The following is an 18,474-nucleotide window of genomic DNA, read 5'->3' as shown; positions in this document are numbered from 1 at the left end:
TCGAGGGTAGAGATGTAACTTGGAGATAGCTAGCCTATGTAAGGCCCTGGATTTAATTCTCCCACATAGAAAAGAAGGAAGAAAGGGAAAGAAAAGGCATGGAGGAAGAGGAGAGAGGGGAGAGAGGGAGGGGAGGAAGGAAAAATGGAGGGAGGGAGGAAGGGAGGGAAGGAAGAAGGGAAGAGGGATGGGGGATGGGGGATGACAGAGGAAAGGGGGAGGGGAGGAATGAGGATGAAAGGGAAATAAAATGAGAGGATTTTTTTTTCTTATTTTGCTGCAGAATATGGAAAGGGAATTAGAAACTGTGAGTCCCCATTAGCTCCCTGTGCCCAGAAATAATAAATCTAAATGGATGAATGCGTCAGATGAATTTATCTATTTATAAGCATCATTGATGCAGCACATTGTAGTTATTACATATAAGATAGTACATGGGTTTAAGTCATTTGACTCTGTACAGAAGATCTGTTGTGAACATTTACACTGGCCAGAAGAATAAGGCAGCCAGGAGTCTAAACCAGTCCCAAAGACCTCAAAGTCAACCAAAACTCAGATCAAAAAGTTGAGGGGGAGGCCCAGATTAAGAACTAAAAATCACGGCCGAGTCTCTGGATTCAAAGTTAATTTGAATTAAAACATTTTAAAAACATTCTTCTGGGTGAGATCAGTAGTCCACACACTCAGGATTCCGTTTCTCACAGTATCTCCAAAGACCATGATTGGAAGACAGCATCCTTGGTGCTGATGTTAATACATCAAGGATGCGTATGCTCTTCTTCAGCATCTCTGAAGGCTCTGCTAGTGATGATGTCAGTGGATATATCATGACTGGTTTGGGAGATGTTTCCATTTTAAATCTTTACAACCTGCTTGGTTTAATAAGCTGTCTGTGCTCCTCCCAAAGTCAGAGAAACAAACACACTGCATATAGAAACAAACCCAGATACAAAATCCACCCTTCAAGACCAGAGCAACAAAATACTCAAAGATAAACCAGTCTTCCTTCTTGAAATCCTTTTAGGGCCAGAGAATTGGCTCAGTGGTTAAGAGCACTTGTTGTTGCAAAGGACTCAGGTTCGATTCCCAGTACCCACATGGAGGCTCACCACTTCCTTAGGCACCAGGCACATATGTGGTACACAGATATGCATGCAAGGCAAAGCACTCATACACATAACATAAAATAAACCTAAATAAATATAAGTGAATGAATAAATAAAGCTGAAATTTAAAACAAACAAAGCCTGCTTTAAGGAGAAGTAAGGTTGGGGAAGAAACTCCTCTTGCAGACTGGATTCCTAAAGCTCAAACTGTGCTTTAACAATAAAGCAAAGTTAAAGGGGGGCTCTTTGCACTTCCGATTAGTCCCAGCCCCTAAAGTGTGGAAGAAACTTGCAGAAACTCTGTCCAGACTCACTAATTAGCTCGTCTTACAATAATGCTGCATTTCCGGAGTCAAAAGTTTATGTGGGTATTCATGATTTCCTTAACTTAAAACAAGTCTCCCAATTTCCACTTTCCAAGGATCCAGGATTACATTTTTATACATAATTTTATGTGCATGGGTGTTTTGCCTTCAGGTATATCTGTCCACCACGTGTATGCCTGATGCCCTTGGAGGTCAGAAGAGGGCATTGGATTCCCCTTGGAACTAAGGTGGCCAACAGGGCCAGCAGCCATGTGGGGTGCTAGGAATCCAGCCTAGACTGGATTTTCTTGAAGAGCAGCAAGTGCTTTTAGCCACAGAGCCATCTCTCCAGTCCCCAGGATTATGAATTTTAACAGTGCCAGGGTTCCATCCATCCATGATCCACTAATGGAAGACTATGGATGACATTTAACACAAATCTTACTTGAGCTGGGAACATAGCTCAGGGGGTAAAGAAGTCCTGAGTTCAGATTCTCAGCACCCATATTGATAGAGGTGGGGGAGAGAAGGAGAGAGGGAAAGAGGAAGAGGGAGAGGGGGAGAGAGAGAGAGAGAGAGAGAGAGAGAGAGAGAGAGAGAGAGAGAGAGAGAGAGAGAGAGAGAGAGAGAATGGTGATGTATGCCTGTAACTCCAGAGCTGGAGAGCAAAGTACAGAGGGGAAACACTGAGCCACCCAGGCTAGTGGACTCAGTCCACTGAGAGACTATGTCTTGGAAAAAGCAGTGGTGAAAACACGGAATAAGACATGTCAGCATCCATTGCTGAGGGCCCCATGCACTACATACAGGTACACATGTCAGCACACATGTGCAAGCACATTCATAACCCCCTGACACACAGAATCCTGCTCAGGCAAAGCCAATTATGTCATCCACAGCTTCATCTAAGAGCTAATCCCGAAATACCACCCAAAGTCATATCATTTCTTAGTTACATAGCAGGAACTGTCACTGGAAGACAATTCCAATTTAGCCTTAAAGGCTGCCAGGAAGAGCCAGAAGACATAGACTGTACGCAGGATTGTGTCCTAAATTGACAAAACACCATGCTCTGTGAGTTGTAAATGCTTTAAAAAGACTTGTAAATTAAAAGCAGCAAGCATGATGTCAAAAGAGAGCAAGCACACCAAAAGAGGAGGAGAAGAGGAGAAGGAGGAGGAGGAGGAGGAGAGGGGGGGAGGAGGAGGGGGGGAGGAGAAGGAGGAAGAGGAGAAGGAGAAATGGTGTAAAATACTAAGGAGAAAAGGGAAGAGACGTTGCCTGGCCACACGCACGTCTCAGTGGTGCTGTACTTTGTACTGAGCAGTTTTGAATGTTGTGGTCCTGTGATGATCTAGGAAGCAAAATGGAATGGAAGCATGGAAACGTGGATGCTTTATAATCGAAGGCCAGTTTTCAACTTCAGAGAGTCTATGATCCACTTGATCCAACAGTGAAAAGGTTAAAAGAAATATAATGTTTATGGAACTTGTTTTTTTGTTTTGTTTTGTTTTGTTTTGTTTTGTTTTGTTTTTCTTTTCTTCTGAACACCATCAAAGTCACATTTGGTAAAGTTGGGAGAGAAAGTCCAGTGGGCAAAGCCCGTGGAGAAGAATTAGCAGCATAAATGAAGATGGGCAGAAACCAAAGAGGAAGCTGGAGATGGTCTTGTAAAAAGCAGGTCACGCTAGAGGGTTTCCTGACTGAGAACTTGACTCATTTTCATCAAGAGCCACCTCTTGTTGATGCACTCTGAGTTTGTGCTCTCCATTTTAGCTCAGTCTTACTGCTTCCTCTTATTCAAAGTAATACAGTAATATAAAAATCTATTATTAGTGATAAATCAATTTCTCTCTCTCGTTCTCTCTCCACCCCCTCCTCCCCCTCCTCCCCCAAGTCTCGAAGACAAGTCTGGACCAATTTCTCCATCCTGCCTCTGGCAGCAGACTGGAGCACTTCAGATCCTCTACCACGTCCCGGCTGCTTCAAAGGAAAAATCCTACTTTCTTCAGTTAAGATCATAAGAAATATAGGGGGAGGGGGTCAGCTCTGTTTGGACATAATTACACTTCATCAAAAGAGGCTTCCTTCATCTTCCATGCGTGAAAAGTCTGCAAGCAGTTAAGTCTGTCTTTTTTTTTTTAATATAAAAATTGCTATTTGGGAAACCAGCCAAAACTCAGAAAGCCAATATAGTAAAACAGTGCACACCCTTTGTTTCCTTTTGAAGTTTCTTAAATAAATATGTTGAGGGTTTACAAAGTACACTATCACTCCACCATAGTTTCTAGTCAAATTGATCAGGAAAAAAAGGGGGGGGTGATTTAGCATCTATATAACATGTGATTTAGCATCTATATAACACAAAAGTACAATAAACGAAAACACAACTTTGGATCTGTAAAATAAAATTAAGAGTAGCGCCCCATCCTTTAAATTCTAAAATTCATCACTCCGGTTACAGTCACAGAAGACTAAAGGTACAATTTAGAGCATACGCTATGTTATCCTGTTTACTTTAGAGCATACAGGTGCCTCATTATGTTTAGTTTTGTGTTTGGTTTTTTTTTTTTTTCCAGAAAGAAAAAGGAGAAACTTTTAACTGTATCGTGCAACAGTAACTAAGAAACCAACCAAAGCAAAAGGAGTAGAAGAAAGGATGGCTGAATGTCTGCACCACCCTGCACCCTCCAAACCTAGTCAGGAGATAGAAGCTGTGTGTTCTTGCTCTTCTGATGAAGGAGCACAAAGGAACACTCTAGTTAGATGCTGTCAGAGGCTCTGAACCTCATTTTGGTTGAAACCACCTTTCAGCGACAGCATCTCATTAGCATGCATCCTTTTTGTCTTAAGTTGTACTACTTGGCCCTATTCCTAGAAAGTAACTAGAACTTCTCATCGGAAACAGCCTTGCTTAAATTTCCCTTATCAAGTTTTTACAATGGTAATAATTTGACATATGATCCAAACTAGAGAGTAATTATTAGACACAGTTTAGAGTGGTGTTTCTCATTTCCTGATTCAAACCTGGGCTGGAGCGAACACACAGGCTCCATCGTTTCGCCTCACTTCACTCCTAAAGGGGTCCCACTTTTTTATTCTCTTCTTAGTGTAATACTTTAAAAGGAAATATTAGAACCAATAAATTGAATGAGCATAATACTTCTGATAGGCGAGTAACCAAGAGAAGTCTCTCTGAGGATAAGTAAATAAAAACAAACTATTGGGTGGGTGGGTGGTGGAGCACTCTCATAGAGGCAGGGAGAGGAAGCATGGGATAGGGGGTTTCCGGAGGGGAGACCAGGGAAGGGGATAACATTTGAAATGTGAATAAAGAAAACATCCAATAAAAAATTTTTTTAAAAAGTATTGATCTCCTTAGAGACTCTAGCAAAAAAAAATAATAATTCCATTTCTGAAACTATGGTGAGAATTCCTTTAAAGGAATATTTCCTGCTTTGCGATTCTGCTAAATGTTCCTCATATCTTAGTGTGGATTCAAATGATTGAAGACCCTAAATCCTGTGACACCATGGAGATAGCCATGAGTTGTCTAGGTGATTTTAGAGTCGGTCTTCTGAGTAGTGTACATAGTAAGGCCAGCCAGCTCGACTCAGTAAGACCTTGTCAAAAAAAAAAAAACCTAAATAAATATTTTAATCAATTCTTATTACAAGAATACTTGAAATCATCCACAGGAGATATCATTAAAGGACAATAAGAGCTCCAACTGTCCCTGTATCAACTCAGAGTAAGCGGAGGTTGTCAGGAAATATCTCCAAAGCAATCACTCTCCTTTCCCCGTTGCCTCTCAGGCCACTCACGTCACGTGACTCCTCCTAACTCAGAACCTGACCCTCCAAACATTCTTTTCCCTACTGTACGTGCTAAACCCCATGAAATTAGGAGCGAGAGTTCTTCGGAAAACATTGTTTGACTCCTCTATATAATAAAACCAACGAAAAAGGCCTAGCTACTCCGGAGAACACTCAAGGGCATCTGGATTTATTTAAGCAAACCTACGGTGGTTGTTTCAATAAGGAAAGGAGATGCTACTTCGTTTGTATATAGAGACAAGTTTGCTTGCATCAGAGAGCCTAACAACCTTATCCCAGGATCAGTATTAAAAATCGGAGACCTACCTCGTCCGCTCCGGCCCACAAATCTCAGATCGTTGAACCTGGCTACTTGGTTTTTCATAACAGCAGAGGCATTTCGGAGCTCGGCGGAGTAGTTCTCATCGTTCCCGGCCATGACAGTAACCACAGTCCCATCTGGTACCTCTCCGAGGGCTACAACCTACATAAAACAGGAAATACAGAAGGAACAGTGGCACATCAGAAACACTTAAGGACAGAGAACACATGCTCACTGTAAATGGTGTCTTATCAGGACCTGGCGCTGTGGTCCGGCGGTGGCAGACCAGAAGGGAAGCATCTGTAGTTGGGTTGTGATACCACTTCAAATACACTGGCGATTCAGGGTCCACCCACTTTGAAAGCAAGCTAAATTTGTCTTTATTTATTGTTCAGCTCTTCACAGAATATATGTATGCTTTTATTAAATCCCCATGTTAGGCTGTCTGCAGGAATTATACTTCAGAAAGAAGGCTGATGCCCCATCTGCAGATTGCACCATACATATTAAGGCATCTCCTGTCTACAGCCACAAGAGTCCTGGGGTGTGGTCTCGAGTCAGGTCTTGAGCTAAAAACAGAAGGGGAATGGAGGTTACGTGCTTGCTACGGAAGCACGAGGACTCAAGTTCAGATCCTCAGCACCCATGTGAGAAGTTGAGGAAAGACAGCTTGTATGCTACCCCACTGCTAGAAGGTAGAAAATAGACAATCTCGGGGGAGGGGCTTGCCAGCCACCCGCCTTAGCCTAATCTGCAAGCTTCAGGTTACATGAAACCTAAGGTGGAGGGCAGAAAGGATAGGCTAGCTCCCTGGATTAAGCACTTTCCACCAAGTTTGATGACTTCTGTTCCATTCCTGGGGCCTACATGATAAAAGAGAAACAGTGTTACAACTTGCCCTCTGACTTCCACATGGACTTGAGTGTGATTATAGACAGACATAAATGTAACTTTAAAATGGGGCCGAAAGCAATTGAGGAAGATATGTCAATGTTGACCTCTGACCTCCATGGTCTCCATATGCACTCTGATGGTGTATGTGTGTGTGAGTACACACACACACAGAGGGAGGGGGAGGGGAGGGGGGAGGGGGGAGGGGAGGGGGAGGGGAAGAGGGAGAGGGGGAGGGGGAGGGGAAGAGGGAGAGGGAGAGGGAGAGGGAGAGGGAGAGGGAGAGGGAGAGGGAGAGGGAGAGGGAGAGGGAGAGGGAGAGGGAGAGAGAGAGGGAGAGACCTGATTGGCTCTATGGAAAAGGACTCAGGTGAAACTCCTAGTCCTGGCTGAAATACTGGATACAGATCTGTTAGGGGACTAAATGGTCACCTTTTAATGGCACTGTGAATGTATACTGCATCCTTAACTGTGTGGGACCCAGTGGGATAGTCAAAGCTATCAAGAGAATCGGCTGGGCATAGAACGGAGACCTATCCAGGGGTGAAAAATGACAACTGAGTTCTACATTCAAGAAACATATCCCAAGCTAGGGAGAGAGCTGGGTTGGTAAAGTGCCTGCCTGGCAAGTATGTGGACCCAAGTGTGATCACCTTGTAGAAAGCCAGGTGGTATGGTATATGCTTCGAATCCCAGTGCTGGGAAACAGGAAAGGGGAGATTAGGGTAGATCAGCCAGCCATCTTAACCCTAATCAAAATGTCCTAAGAAAGATCCCTCCCAAAAACAGACAGCTCCAAAACCTGACACCTAGTATTGACCTCTGACCTCCAAATGCACACCAGCACAAAAGTCAGCACACACTCGTACCCACAAGTCCATTTTGTGTCATCTACCATATTGGAATGACACGGTTGTCCCCCCCAGTCTTCAACAACTCATCTGAAGCTTTTCAGACGAGATACAGGATCATCTGTCGCTGAGGCTAACACATTCAGAAACTCCTTATGCCAGGTTAGCTGTGCACACTGGGTTAGCATGCAACCTAAGCGATGGAATGCCAGTCACAGGGACCCTTCCTTGTCCCCTGTTCTCCATCCATCACCAAGACCCTGCTTCACAGTGACAGTCCCTTCCTCTCCAGCAACTCCCAGGATCCTCTGCCCAGCCTGTTCCCATGTCTTCACCTAGTGCCCAGAGTTCTCCCAGTAACTGGGCAAGAGCCAGATAAAGTAACTCCTCTAACAAGGCGCCCCGTGTGCCTGTCTGTCTAACAAGGTGCCCCGTGCGCCTGTCTGTCTAGCAAGGTGCCCCGTGTGCCTGTCTGTCTAGCAAGGCACCCCGTGCACTTGTCTATCTAACAAGCACCCATCACTAGGTCTTTCCCCACTTCTGCTTCTGAGCTCTCATTTGTCAGAAGCTCTAGGGAACACGTCTAGATACTCCTGAACGCACTTGTTATGTGTCCTTCTTATGTATACTTTCTTGTACATTGATAAACAGGACTAAATTTTCCCTCTCTGTAACCTCTATCCCAGGTCAGACCCCTCGTTATATCCTCTCTGCCAGCCAGGAAAACAGTGACACAAAATAAAACCTCATCAAGATTTCCTGTTACTCTGACTCTTAGACTGTTTCTCAGTTTCTACCAACCTCACACCTTGTTCAGTGCAAAATCAAGAAGCTGTTCCTTATAGTGTAGTGTAGGGCTCACATTCCCAGTGCCCCATGCTATCTAGTCACCCTCATTTTTACTACATATAGATTGATAATTAATGATGGTTTTTAATAAATTAGTCCCCAGGTTTAAGGAATGGCCTTCATTTCATCTAGTTTATTTACAAACCTCAACTCTCCTCACACTATCTGGCATATTCAGAAGTGTTTGATGAGTATTTAAAAAAAAAGGAGGTAGAGGCCATACAGTGGTAACACGTGCCTTTAATCCCAGCACTTGGGAGGCAAAGGCAGGAGGATTTCTGAGAGAGTGAGTTCCAGGACAGCCAGGGCTATACAGAAAAACCCTGTCTCGAAAAAAACAAAAATACATACATATATACATACATACATACATACATACATACATACATACAATAGGAGGTAGAAAGAAGGCTCGGTGCGTAAAGTGTTTTTTATGTAAGCATAGGGGATGATTCAAATCCTCAGAGCCAATGTAAAGGGCAGACATAAAAAGATGTAGGTCTGACCTTTGTAATACCAGCACCCTTACTGGGAGATTGGGCATGTGGCCTGTGAGTCATTTAGCTTGGTACACAGCAGCAAACAGCAAAGAGACTGCCTGGGACAGTGGAGAACACAAGGACCAATGTCTGAGGTCATTCTCTGATCACCACATGCATGCCATAGCACTCTATGACATCGCATAGCAATGTGCAAACACACATGCACACACACACACATTTATATGTGAGAGAGGAATATGTGAGTATGTGTCTCTGTGTGTGTGCATGTATGTGTGTATGTCTGTGTATGTGAATGTCTATGTCCGTGTGACTGTGTGTATGTCTTTCTGTGTGTGTATGTATGTGTGTATGTCTGTGTCTGTGCATGTGTGTCTGTGCATGTCTATGTGTGTACATGTGTATGTAAGTGTGTCTCTGTGTGTGCATGTATATGTGTATGTCTATGGGTGCGTATGTGTATGTCATTTTGTCTATGTGTGTGTATGTACACGTGTCTTTGTGTGTGTCTCTATACGTGTGTATGTATGTGTATGTCTGTGTGTGTGCATGTGTATGTATATGTTTCTGTGCATGTACATGTGTGTACATCTGTATGTCTGTGTGTACACGTGTATGTATGTGTACCAGTGTGTGTCTGTGTGTGTGCATGCGTGTGTGTGTGTGTGTGTGTGTGTGTATGTGTGTGTGGAACAAGTAAATGAAAGAGTTCCATAGAAAGCACTGCTCTCAGCAGCCAGCAGCTCTGTGGGCTACCAGCTAACCTGCTGAGGGAACCAGTTACAGAATGAGTCAGCATCCCTCAGACAGCACTGTCCTCACTGCAGACCGGCATTACCTGGAGTACACAGCTACTCTCAACTCGAGAAGTCTCCTGGGTCAAAAGCAAATGCCTTGAGCCTCTCTGTCACCTCTGTCTAGCAACTTGGGAAGGGCAGAGAAGGTTACTAAGACAAGTGCTGGGCTCCTGAAGATGGAGTATTTCTCTGATGCCAAAAAAAGGCACGTTTGAAAATACAGAAATAATTGACTATATCTGCCAACATTCATCTGAACATGAAGACCTCTTGTGTCTTCAGCAGATTGTAGTTTAACCCCTGATGCCTGGCTTTCTATTGAAAATGAATATTAATAAAGGCTAAAGAAAGTTAACACTATCTGAGAAGAGACTGTATGTACTAAAAAGCATAAGGCTCCATTTCCCCCTACTTTACCTATAGCTCTGACCCTTATACCAATCATTTCATCTCTAAGAACCAGAGTTCCCCAATATACATTGGAAATCATTTTTAAGCTGTAAAATGTAGAAGATGCCACATAAGCACAGAGTGTCACTATAGTGATCTTGGTTTTAGTAAGATAAGGAGAGTGATGGTTGAGTCTGCTGCTAAACACGGGCGTTTAGTGGTAAGCATCCTTTAAGAGTGTCACTGCGTATGTGAGGCCTCACAGCCTCAAATGTTCTGCAGTATTGTCCAAAGGTAAAGGACTGCTCCCCAGGGGTTTCACTCCAGCTGAGCAGTGTTTCAAAATATATATATATATATAAAGAAATCTGCCTCGGTTTAAAGGCTTTCAAGAGCTTGGAAAATTATTATTTTACTACATATTTTTTAACATAATGAACTTTTCTTTTAGTTAAAAGAAGACAAAAGTTGATTCAATAAGGGAAAATGTGAAAGAAAAGATCCCTGAGAGTGAAATCCATAAATCCACTTTATTAATGCAGCGTAGTAACAATCATATTAAATATGGGTTTGCTTTGTATATCATATTTAGCAAAACAGACAGTTGTGTGCACATTCTATGACGCTTAGACCTGGGTCTGGAGAACATGCCAACACACACAGTGGCAATCTTTCTGATAAGGCTGAACTCTAGTGCAAGGACTAAACTATATTGTATTTTCTGCTGTTCATTGTAGCAGACCCGACTGACCAGCATTGTTTCTGAGGAGGAGTGGTGAATGTCTGGGGGGGGGGGTACTGTATTTAACTTTATATCAGTCAGAAGTATAATTACATGTTTGAGACTTTTTAAGTAGATGTCTGAAGCTTAAAAGTCTCCTTTGAATATTCCCAACCATGTTTATCTAAAAGAAAACCAAAGAATGAGGAAATTTTTACACATTTCATCTGTACCAAACCCAAGCAATGGAAAAACATTCTAAAGAGCAAAAAGAACAACCATGAAAGAAAGAAAGAAAGAAAGAAAGAAAGAAAGAAAGAAAGAAAGAAAGAAAGGAAGGAAGGAAGGAAGGAAGGAAGGAAGAAAGGAAGAAAGGAAGAAAGGACAGAGAGGACAGAGAGGACAGAGAAAGAGGAAGAGGGAAGGAGAGAGAGAGATATCACTCTTTAACTGTTAAGACTGGACATGAAGAGCCGGGCGTGGCGGCGCACGCCTTTAATCCCAGCACTAGGGAGGCAGAGGCAGGCGGATTTCTGAGTTCGAGGCCAGCCTGGTCTACAAAGTGAGTGCCAGGACAGCCAGGGCTACACAGAGAAACCCTGTCTCAAAAACCAAAAAAAAAAAAAAAAAAGACTGGACATGAACTAAACTTTTTTTCCAGTGTTACCCAACATGAAGTACTGTTCTGCAAAGAATAATTCACAATGAACTCACAATAATTACATTTCTAGGTGTTCTTAAAATATAAGAACTACAAAGTCAAGAAAAGCAAGAGAAGAGAGAAGTCACTTTCTGTTCTGCCGTCACAGAATTGAGAAAGAATTTGCTTTATTTAGCTTACCTCACTGTAGCCAGCATTTAAACCACACACTGTACAGTCTGTACAAAATGAAGCTAAAGAATATTTAACTCTAGTGATGTTGAGATTTTTTTTGTCTGAGTCCCACTCTGACTGAATCTGGGCCTCACTCTGAACAAGGAGCGATAACAAACTTAACTTAGCCTCCTGTTCGTGTGGTCTCACCATACTGGAAGTTGAACATTGCCCATGACATTCCCAGGACAGCAATTCAGTCTGAGCTAATCAATTGCTCTGGCAGAGCAACTTTATGTCGGCACAATGCATGTGCAGGAAAATGAAATATAATTATTTGCAAGATAGAATCTGATTGTATCTTTCTTTGTAATAAAGAGAAAGGCAACTCAGTAATTGCAAGAGGCAAAGACAAAACAAAACTATCCTCTGAAAGTAAACTATAGAACATTTTCAACAAATACTGTAGTGTGGTTTTTGAATTCCATCCAGGAAGGCTTCCTAAACTCAGGAGGGAGGAAAGCCAATTGAATTCTAAAAGAAAAACAGGTACAATGTGTCATCTCAAAAATTTTCAAATGTATGCCCAACAAAAAATTTGACAAAACGTTTTTCAGTTTAAGCCAGCAATCTGTAGGTCATGAATCACAGTAGCTTAGATCATCTAGCGGTGGCTGTCCCAGAACTCTGAAAATACAACTGTCCCAGTTGATGTTAAAGGAGAAAATACAAAGAGGCAGAGCTACCATACCTCCTCAAATGGAAATATTCCAAAGTTCTAAAAAATATATATGTTCTATCTAAAATGTATTCTAACTTACTAATAAGTTATATACATATATGTGTGTATACACATATATGTATGTATGTATATATGTATGTATATTATGTGTATATGTATGTGTATATGTATGCATATATATATGTATGTATTCAGCCTCATAATATTTCCCTTTAAATGAGTTTTACAAAAAAGTACCCTGTCGTCATACAACCTGATGTACTATGATTGACACAACTTTTCAAAAACAGTTTGCATTACACTTAATAAAGATTTGACAAGCTTAATAATGTCTTCCCTTCTTAAGCTCTAATTAGATTTTTTAAAGATACAAAGTCTGATCATTAAACGCTTAAGAAAGATACAAACCACTAACACTCAGTTATGTATATGTTGCAAACTTGCTTTTAAAGAAAGAAAAATAGCCAGTAACTGCCAACAAGTCAGTCTCAAATAGCAATCACATCATTTAAAAACCTCATCAGCACTAAAAGATGATATTAAAAATACAAAATTAACTATGAGTATTAGATCATGTATCTAAATACACAGTTTATCTTTAACATTACTAGAAACAATGCGATATTGGTGAATATATATGATCTTCTGTTCTCTAACTTAAAACAGTGATATGGGCCTATACTACTTTGACTCATAAGATATACATCTGGATGTCAACATAGTGTTTCAGCTTGAAGCTATTTAAGGCAACTTAGTTATGAACCCTGAACACCCGGCTTCACAGTGAAGATGCTGACAGGACCCTAACTCAAGGGTCGCTACTAGATGCAGGGTCGATGTGTTCTATACAGTCCATCTAGCAGACCAAGCATCAACTTCTGAGCTGAATTTGCAAATTGCTCTGTCCTGGCACTAAAATCATCCGTGACAGAAAGAGCGTAGTATCCTCGAATAGTAGGCCTAAACTATTTTAAGGTTTTAGTGAGATACACCTGAAAGAAATGTTAAAAATATGCATTTCCATTTCCTTGACACCTGGAAGAACTGACTGTTTCAAAACTGCAGAACTTTGGTAAAAGTGCAATGGTAATAAATTACTTTGCATGAAGACTACTAGTTGTCTTGTATTTTTGGCATGTCGAATACAAATGAAATAAGAACTCTTTTAAAATCCCCAAATTATATTACATGAACAATACCAATACCAATAGACTCTGTACTTTTTAATATAATCCATTGTCAATATCATGGTGAAGCACTATTTTAAGTTATCAGATATCAGGACAGACTACTGAATTCATTCCTTGTTGACTGCAGTGAACTTTGTGCCACAAACCTAAAATATAGGCTCAATAAATATAGTGTTGATTTGAACACTAGATTTCTCAACGATATTTTTTTTCTCTCAGTCGGTGGCGGGGGGGGGGGGGGCGGCAGGGGAGGTTGTTTTAAGAGCATTTAGCTCTCTGCTTTCCACCTGACAATACCATAACTTATTTTGTACATAGCTCTGGATATGATAGCCAAATTGCTGTTACCACGTTTGAAAGGGGGGGACTTCTTCATAGCATTTCCTCGGGACAGATGTATTTGATTATGTTGAGAGAGGATAAGAAGCCCGCTATGCTCGTGTGTTTATTCCCAAAGCAAGTTATTTTAAAAAGGCTGTTGTTATATTGTTGAAATGAAAATTATAAAAGTTATTGTCAAAAAAAAATCTGAACCTCTAGATAATCCGTATTTTTTTAAGCAGAGAGATGAAACTATTAGGATGAGTCTCAGTGATCTTTAACTCAATTTATTACAAATGTAAATGTTGTAATAAGCCCTATGCTATCAATGGCCTGTTTACTGTTTAAGGAAAAAAATGCACTCTGATTAGAAGTCATAACAACAAAGGGAGAAATTCACTTTCAAAATAGTTTTAGAAACTAGTTAGAAAATCCAGGTTCCAAATCCAAAAGCTGTTCAGACTGAATCCCATTGCATCTTCATACCCAAATCTTTTCCCTGCAGAATACTTGTACTCAAAAATCAATGCACCATTTAAGATGATCAGTTCACGGCAATTATATCCTGAGCGTATTCAGCACCAGAAGGGTGCACAGAACACTAGACATTGAATTAATAAAGTTATTTTTTACACCTTAATGTATGCCCTTGCATTATACAAAATATCTACGTATTTGTATTTTCCCCGTTTTCATCCAGGTTTGGAAAAAGTTTTGTTTTTATTGTTAGAATAATGTCTACCCTCGCAGAGGGTACTTAGAACATTCTGGGTCCTTGGCTGATAAACACTGTAAAAGATAGCTCTCAATGGAAATATCATTTTCTACCATTTCCCCTATATCTGACCTTTTCACATCACGAGGAAGAAAACAATCGCCAAAATGGATGCTCTCAAAAAGGAAAAACACGTGTGTTTGTTTAGGACCACTGCTTGATCCAACTACAAAAGGAAACTGGCCACTACAGGGCCACACACTCCTCCCCCCCCCCCTTCCAAAACAATCCATTCAGATTTCTGTTCAGATAGGAGACCTAAAGAGATAACTGCTCTAATTGACCTGGGCCCCTCTTGCCGCTCCACCCACACATGGAATCTGAATTGCTGCGTGGGGTACCGGGTGATCAACAACTGGGAAATGCAAGGGGCCCGTGGGAGTTTGGCACCAGAGTCTGAGATGAAGGAACTGGCACAATTCCGCCTTTTTTTTTTTTTTCTTTCTTTCCTCTCTCTCCCTTTTTTCCAAGACCATTCTTAACCTGTTCAACAGAGAGCTGGGTCCCAGACTCACCCACTAAAACTGGATGTACCCATGGACGCATCTCTCTTGCTGGCTCCCCCAACTCCATCCCTAGCGTCTGGACCAAGAGAGTGGACAGCCACCCATCCAGACAAGTCTCTTCCGGGGATGGGGGGTGGGAGGGGTGCTCCGCACCACCACCAAATCCCAGACTGCATCATCGATATGGCCAGAGCCTGGGGACCCGCACACTTTCAACCTGCTGGCAGCTGCGCGTGACTCCTACCGCTATCGGTGCTGGCAAGCTAACGGACTTGGAGGAGGAGGCCACGGGGACGCACCTTGGAGCCCAGGCCTCCGGCAGGAGCCACCCATCGATTTCCCCAAGCAGAAGGGACATCTGGGAGTTCTGGCTCTTTCAAGGCAAATAAAGTTTTCACCTCCGTTTCATTCTAACCAACCGAAGTTGCTCCACAGGATTCCCTTTCCCTCCCAGGCAAAATGAGGCGGGAGGAGGCAGCCTAAGCCTTGCTCCCCTTCCCCGACGCTCATCACTCCCGCACTCCGGGACGCAGAGCCCCGAACCCCCGCAACTCTCTGCTGCTGCCTGGCCCTGATAGAAGCCGAAACCCCGGCGGCCCCGCCTTCCTCCAAGTAACGGGAACCGGTGCCGGCCGAGGAAGGCGCGAATGTCCCCGTCTGTCCCCGCTCTCCCGCGTCCATCCCCAAGTTTACTGAGCACTCTCAACCTATGCTCCTCGGTTGGCACCTCATCTCGCCCCAGGCGCAAGCGCCCTCCGGTGCTGGCACCCTGCGGGCAACCGGGCCAAGCCGGGGAGCAGCCGGGAGTGCCAAACGGCAACCAATCCGGGAAAGGGACACCTAGCTCGGGGTAGAGGCCTGCGTCTGCAAAGGGGAAAGCGGGAAGGAGCGCACGGAATCCCGGAGAGGAGAGGCCGGGATGCCCGTGAGGAGTGAGGAGACCCCGGGAGAAGGGGGCGGGAGGAAGCTTGCAGCTCACAGTGGGCGCCTCGGGGCGTCTGGGGGCCCAGGAGTCTCACAGCAGGGAAAGAGGCAAGAACGGTGCCTGGAAGACTGAAGGATGAAGAAGCAAGGGAACCTAGGCTTACATGGTAGTGGGCGCACAGGTGAGAAGGGGGATCTGCTCAGGGTGACCGCTGCGGGGTATGTAGATCAGAGCCACCTCGGTCCCCTAAGTGGGGCCACCAAGGCTGGAGTCTTGGAGGACACCCATGGGCAACGAGACCACGGCGGGAAGGTTCCATGGGGCCGGGCCAGGGTCTGGGGGTGGCCAGTCTCTTACCTTGAAGGCCACGGGCAGGGTCTTGTTGCACCGCCAGTGCGAGGGCAGCACGGAGCACAGGAAGTTGGGACTGTCGGTGCGGACCAGTTCGGCCGGGTGGTCCGCGATGATCTCCACCATGGTGCGGTTGTCGTGCGGCGGCCTCAACCGGGGCACTGCGGCCGCCGCCGCTGCTGCCGCCGCCGCTGCCGCCGCTGCTGCTGCGGCCGCCTCCTGCTGCTGCTGCTGCTGCTGTTGTTGCTGTTGCTGTTGTTGCTGCTGCTGTTGCTGCTGCTGCTGCTGTTGCTGCTGCTGCGCAGCCACCACCGGGCTCACGTCGCTCATCTTGCCGGGCTGCAGGCTGCTGGAGGGGGGGCTGAAGCGCCGGCTGGTGCTCGGATCTACAGGAATACGCATCACAACAGCCACAAGTTAGCGAAGTGGCCGGGGGAGGGGGAGGAGGGTGGAAATGGGGGGCGAGGAGGAGGAAATCGAGGGGGTGGAGGCGAGACGGGGGCGGAAAGAGGATGGAGGTGACGGGACAGAGGAGGTGAGAAATCAAGTTCGAGGAAGCCGTGTGCCGGGCGGAGTCTGCTGGGGGCCGGCGACTGGCGACCGGACAGAGTTGGGGTGGCGGGTGGGGACACCCAAGAGGCGCGGATCTCCACCGGGAGGCTTGGGAGTCCCCGGCGGTGGCTGCTACGAGCGGGACGCGGGGGCGTGTTTGGCCCAGCCGCGGCAAGGGGTTTGAAGTTAGCAGCTTGCAGTAGGGGCGCCTTGGGGCACCGTGTCCTGGGTGCGCTGGCGCCCTGCTCCGGGTTCCAGTTCGGTAGTGGAGCCCCGCAGGTTCAGCAGTCCATCTCGGCGGTGCGTGTGGCCCCTCGCTGTCCGCCACCGCCAAGCGGAGCGCGGCTGCCCAGCTCGCGGCGCCGTCGCCTGCCCGCGCCGCCTCCTCCGCCTCCTCCTCCGAGGCCGCTGCGCGCTCCCCGCGCCGGCAGCGCGCTCCGAGTCCTCCGGCCGCCGAGTCCTTCCTTCCCCCGCTTCTCCTCTCGCCCTCTCCTTCGCCGCCGTCTAGCTCGCAGCCTCGTCCCTCCTGCTCTTTGCAAAGTGCCCCGGGCCCCCCTCGCGTTTCAAGGTGCCGGGAGGTAAGTGGGGGCGGGGGGGAGAGCGGGTCTCGGGGCGACAGATCTGGAGCCTGCGGATCGCAGCCGCTGCCGCCGCCCGCCGGCCGCCAGAAGCGCCGCTGCGCTCGCTCGGCGCCCGAAGCTGAAGGGAGGAGGTCCCCGCCTAGGACATCGCCGCCTGCGTCCTCGGCTCCCCCTTCACCCTCAGGACCGGGAACTACTTCTCAGTCTGACGACGCTGAAGCTGAGGAGCGGGAGAGCCGCAGGCTGCTCTGGCTGGCGTTAATTTTTCGTTGTAACTTCAGGAGAGGAGGAAGGGAAATTCTCAAGTCTTCACCTTGACTTCTGAGCACTCTTCACCCTGCCCCCCAACCCCACCCCACATTGGTTGGGGCGGGGGGGCAGGTTTTTACAGGCTTCGGGAGTGGGTCCCCCCCCCCTTAGGTGACACCAAAATGGGTGACAGGAGTGTTTGTCAAAATAGTTTTAGAAACTCTAACAGATGTCTGGACACTTTTCTTATATATTCCTTCTTGTCATTATTGGAGACTAAGGATGGGTTGCTTTTTTAATAAAAAGAACTAAAAAAATGTCATCTTGGTAATTAAAATAAGTTGTAAGTTGAAAAAATGCTTGCTGAGAGAGGGGGAATACACCGCGGTTATCCATTCATTTCCCAATCTTTTATTAAGTCCAGTCTTCATCTCAGACTAAGTCTAGTGTCTGTCTTTCTAGCCGCTCCCCACTTTGGGGGGTTAAAAATAAAAAGTTAAAACATGGTTCAGTAATTATTTATTTATGTTTTTGTTTCCCCGGCGTTATGAGGGGAGGCGATTTTGGAATCCCCAAAAGATTGTGGTTGAGAGATGAAGGAGTGCGGGAAGCGGCAGCAGTTTTTTTTTTACCTAAAATGTGGTTTTTGGAGGCTGGGATTTCTAATGATTAGGTTTTTGTGGGTTATATAGACACGACTCAAACTGAGGCGATCATTGTACTGATGGGAGTCAGAAGCACGTGGGTGTCTCCGACCAGCCTCAAATTCTGAGCCTTCAAAACAAATCAAACAACGTGCGGCGGCGCCCACAGAAGCCGGGAAATCCGCCGGAGGCTGATACACCCCAAGAACCAGGCAGAAGCAATATCGGGCTGGCTCGCCTCTCAGCGTGATGTTCTGTTATATGTCTTGTCTAACCT

General features: G+C 45.2%; 1 protein-coding gene across 7 annotated transcripts in view; it reads right to left on the bottom strand.

Annotated features, from left to right (window-relative positions):
- The window catches only part of Runx2 (RUNX family transcription factor 2), a 316,322-nt gene that overhangs the window by 219,822 nt on the left and 78,026 nt on the right, over window positions 1-18,474 (bottom strand). For 5 of the 7 annotated variants that reach the window (XM_085832576.1, XM_029471397.2, XM_021186134.3 and 2 more), the window contains 2 exons: window positions 16,178-16,557; window positions 5,554-5,710 (listed from right to left, as the gene is read on the bottom strand). In XM_085832576.1, the coding sequence (XP_085688702.1) occupies window positions 5,554-5,710; window positions 16,178-16,557 (537 nt within the window). Of the gene's footprint in view, window positions 1-5,553; window positions 5,711-16,177; window positions 16,622-18,474 lie in introns of those variants that run through there. The other 2 variants (XM_085832578.1, XM_021186135.3) reach the window with 1 other exon arrangement.

The sequence above is a fragment of the Mus caroli genome, unplaced genomic scaffold (genome assembly GCF_978045245.1).
Source record: "Mus caroli unplaced genomic scaffold, Mus_caroli_1 scaffold_18, whole genome shotgun sequence".
NCBI lineage: Eukaryota > Metazoa > Chordata > Mammalia > Rodentia > Muridae > Mus > Mus caroli.
The sequence above is the reverse complement of the archived record's forward strand: the minus strand, read 5'-3'. Positions and strand labels throughout refer to the sequence as shown.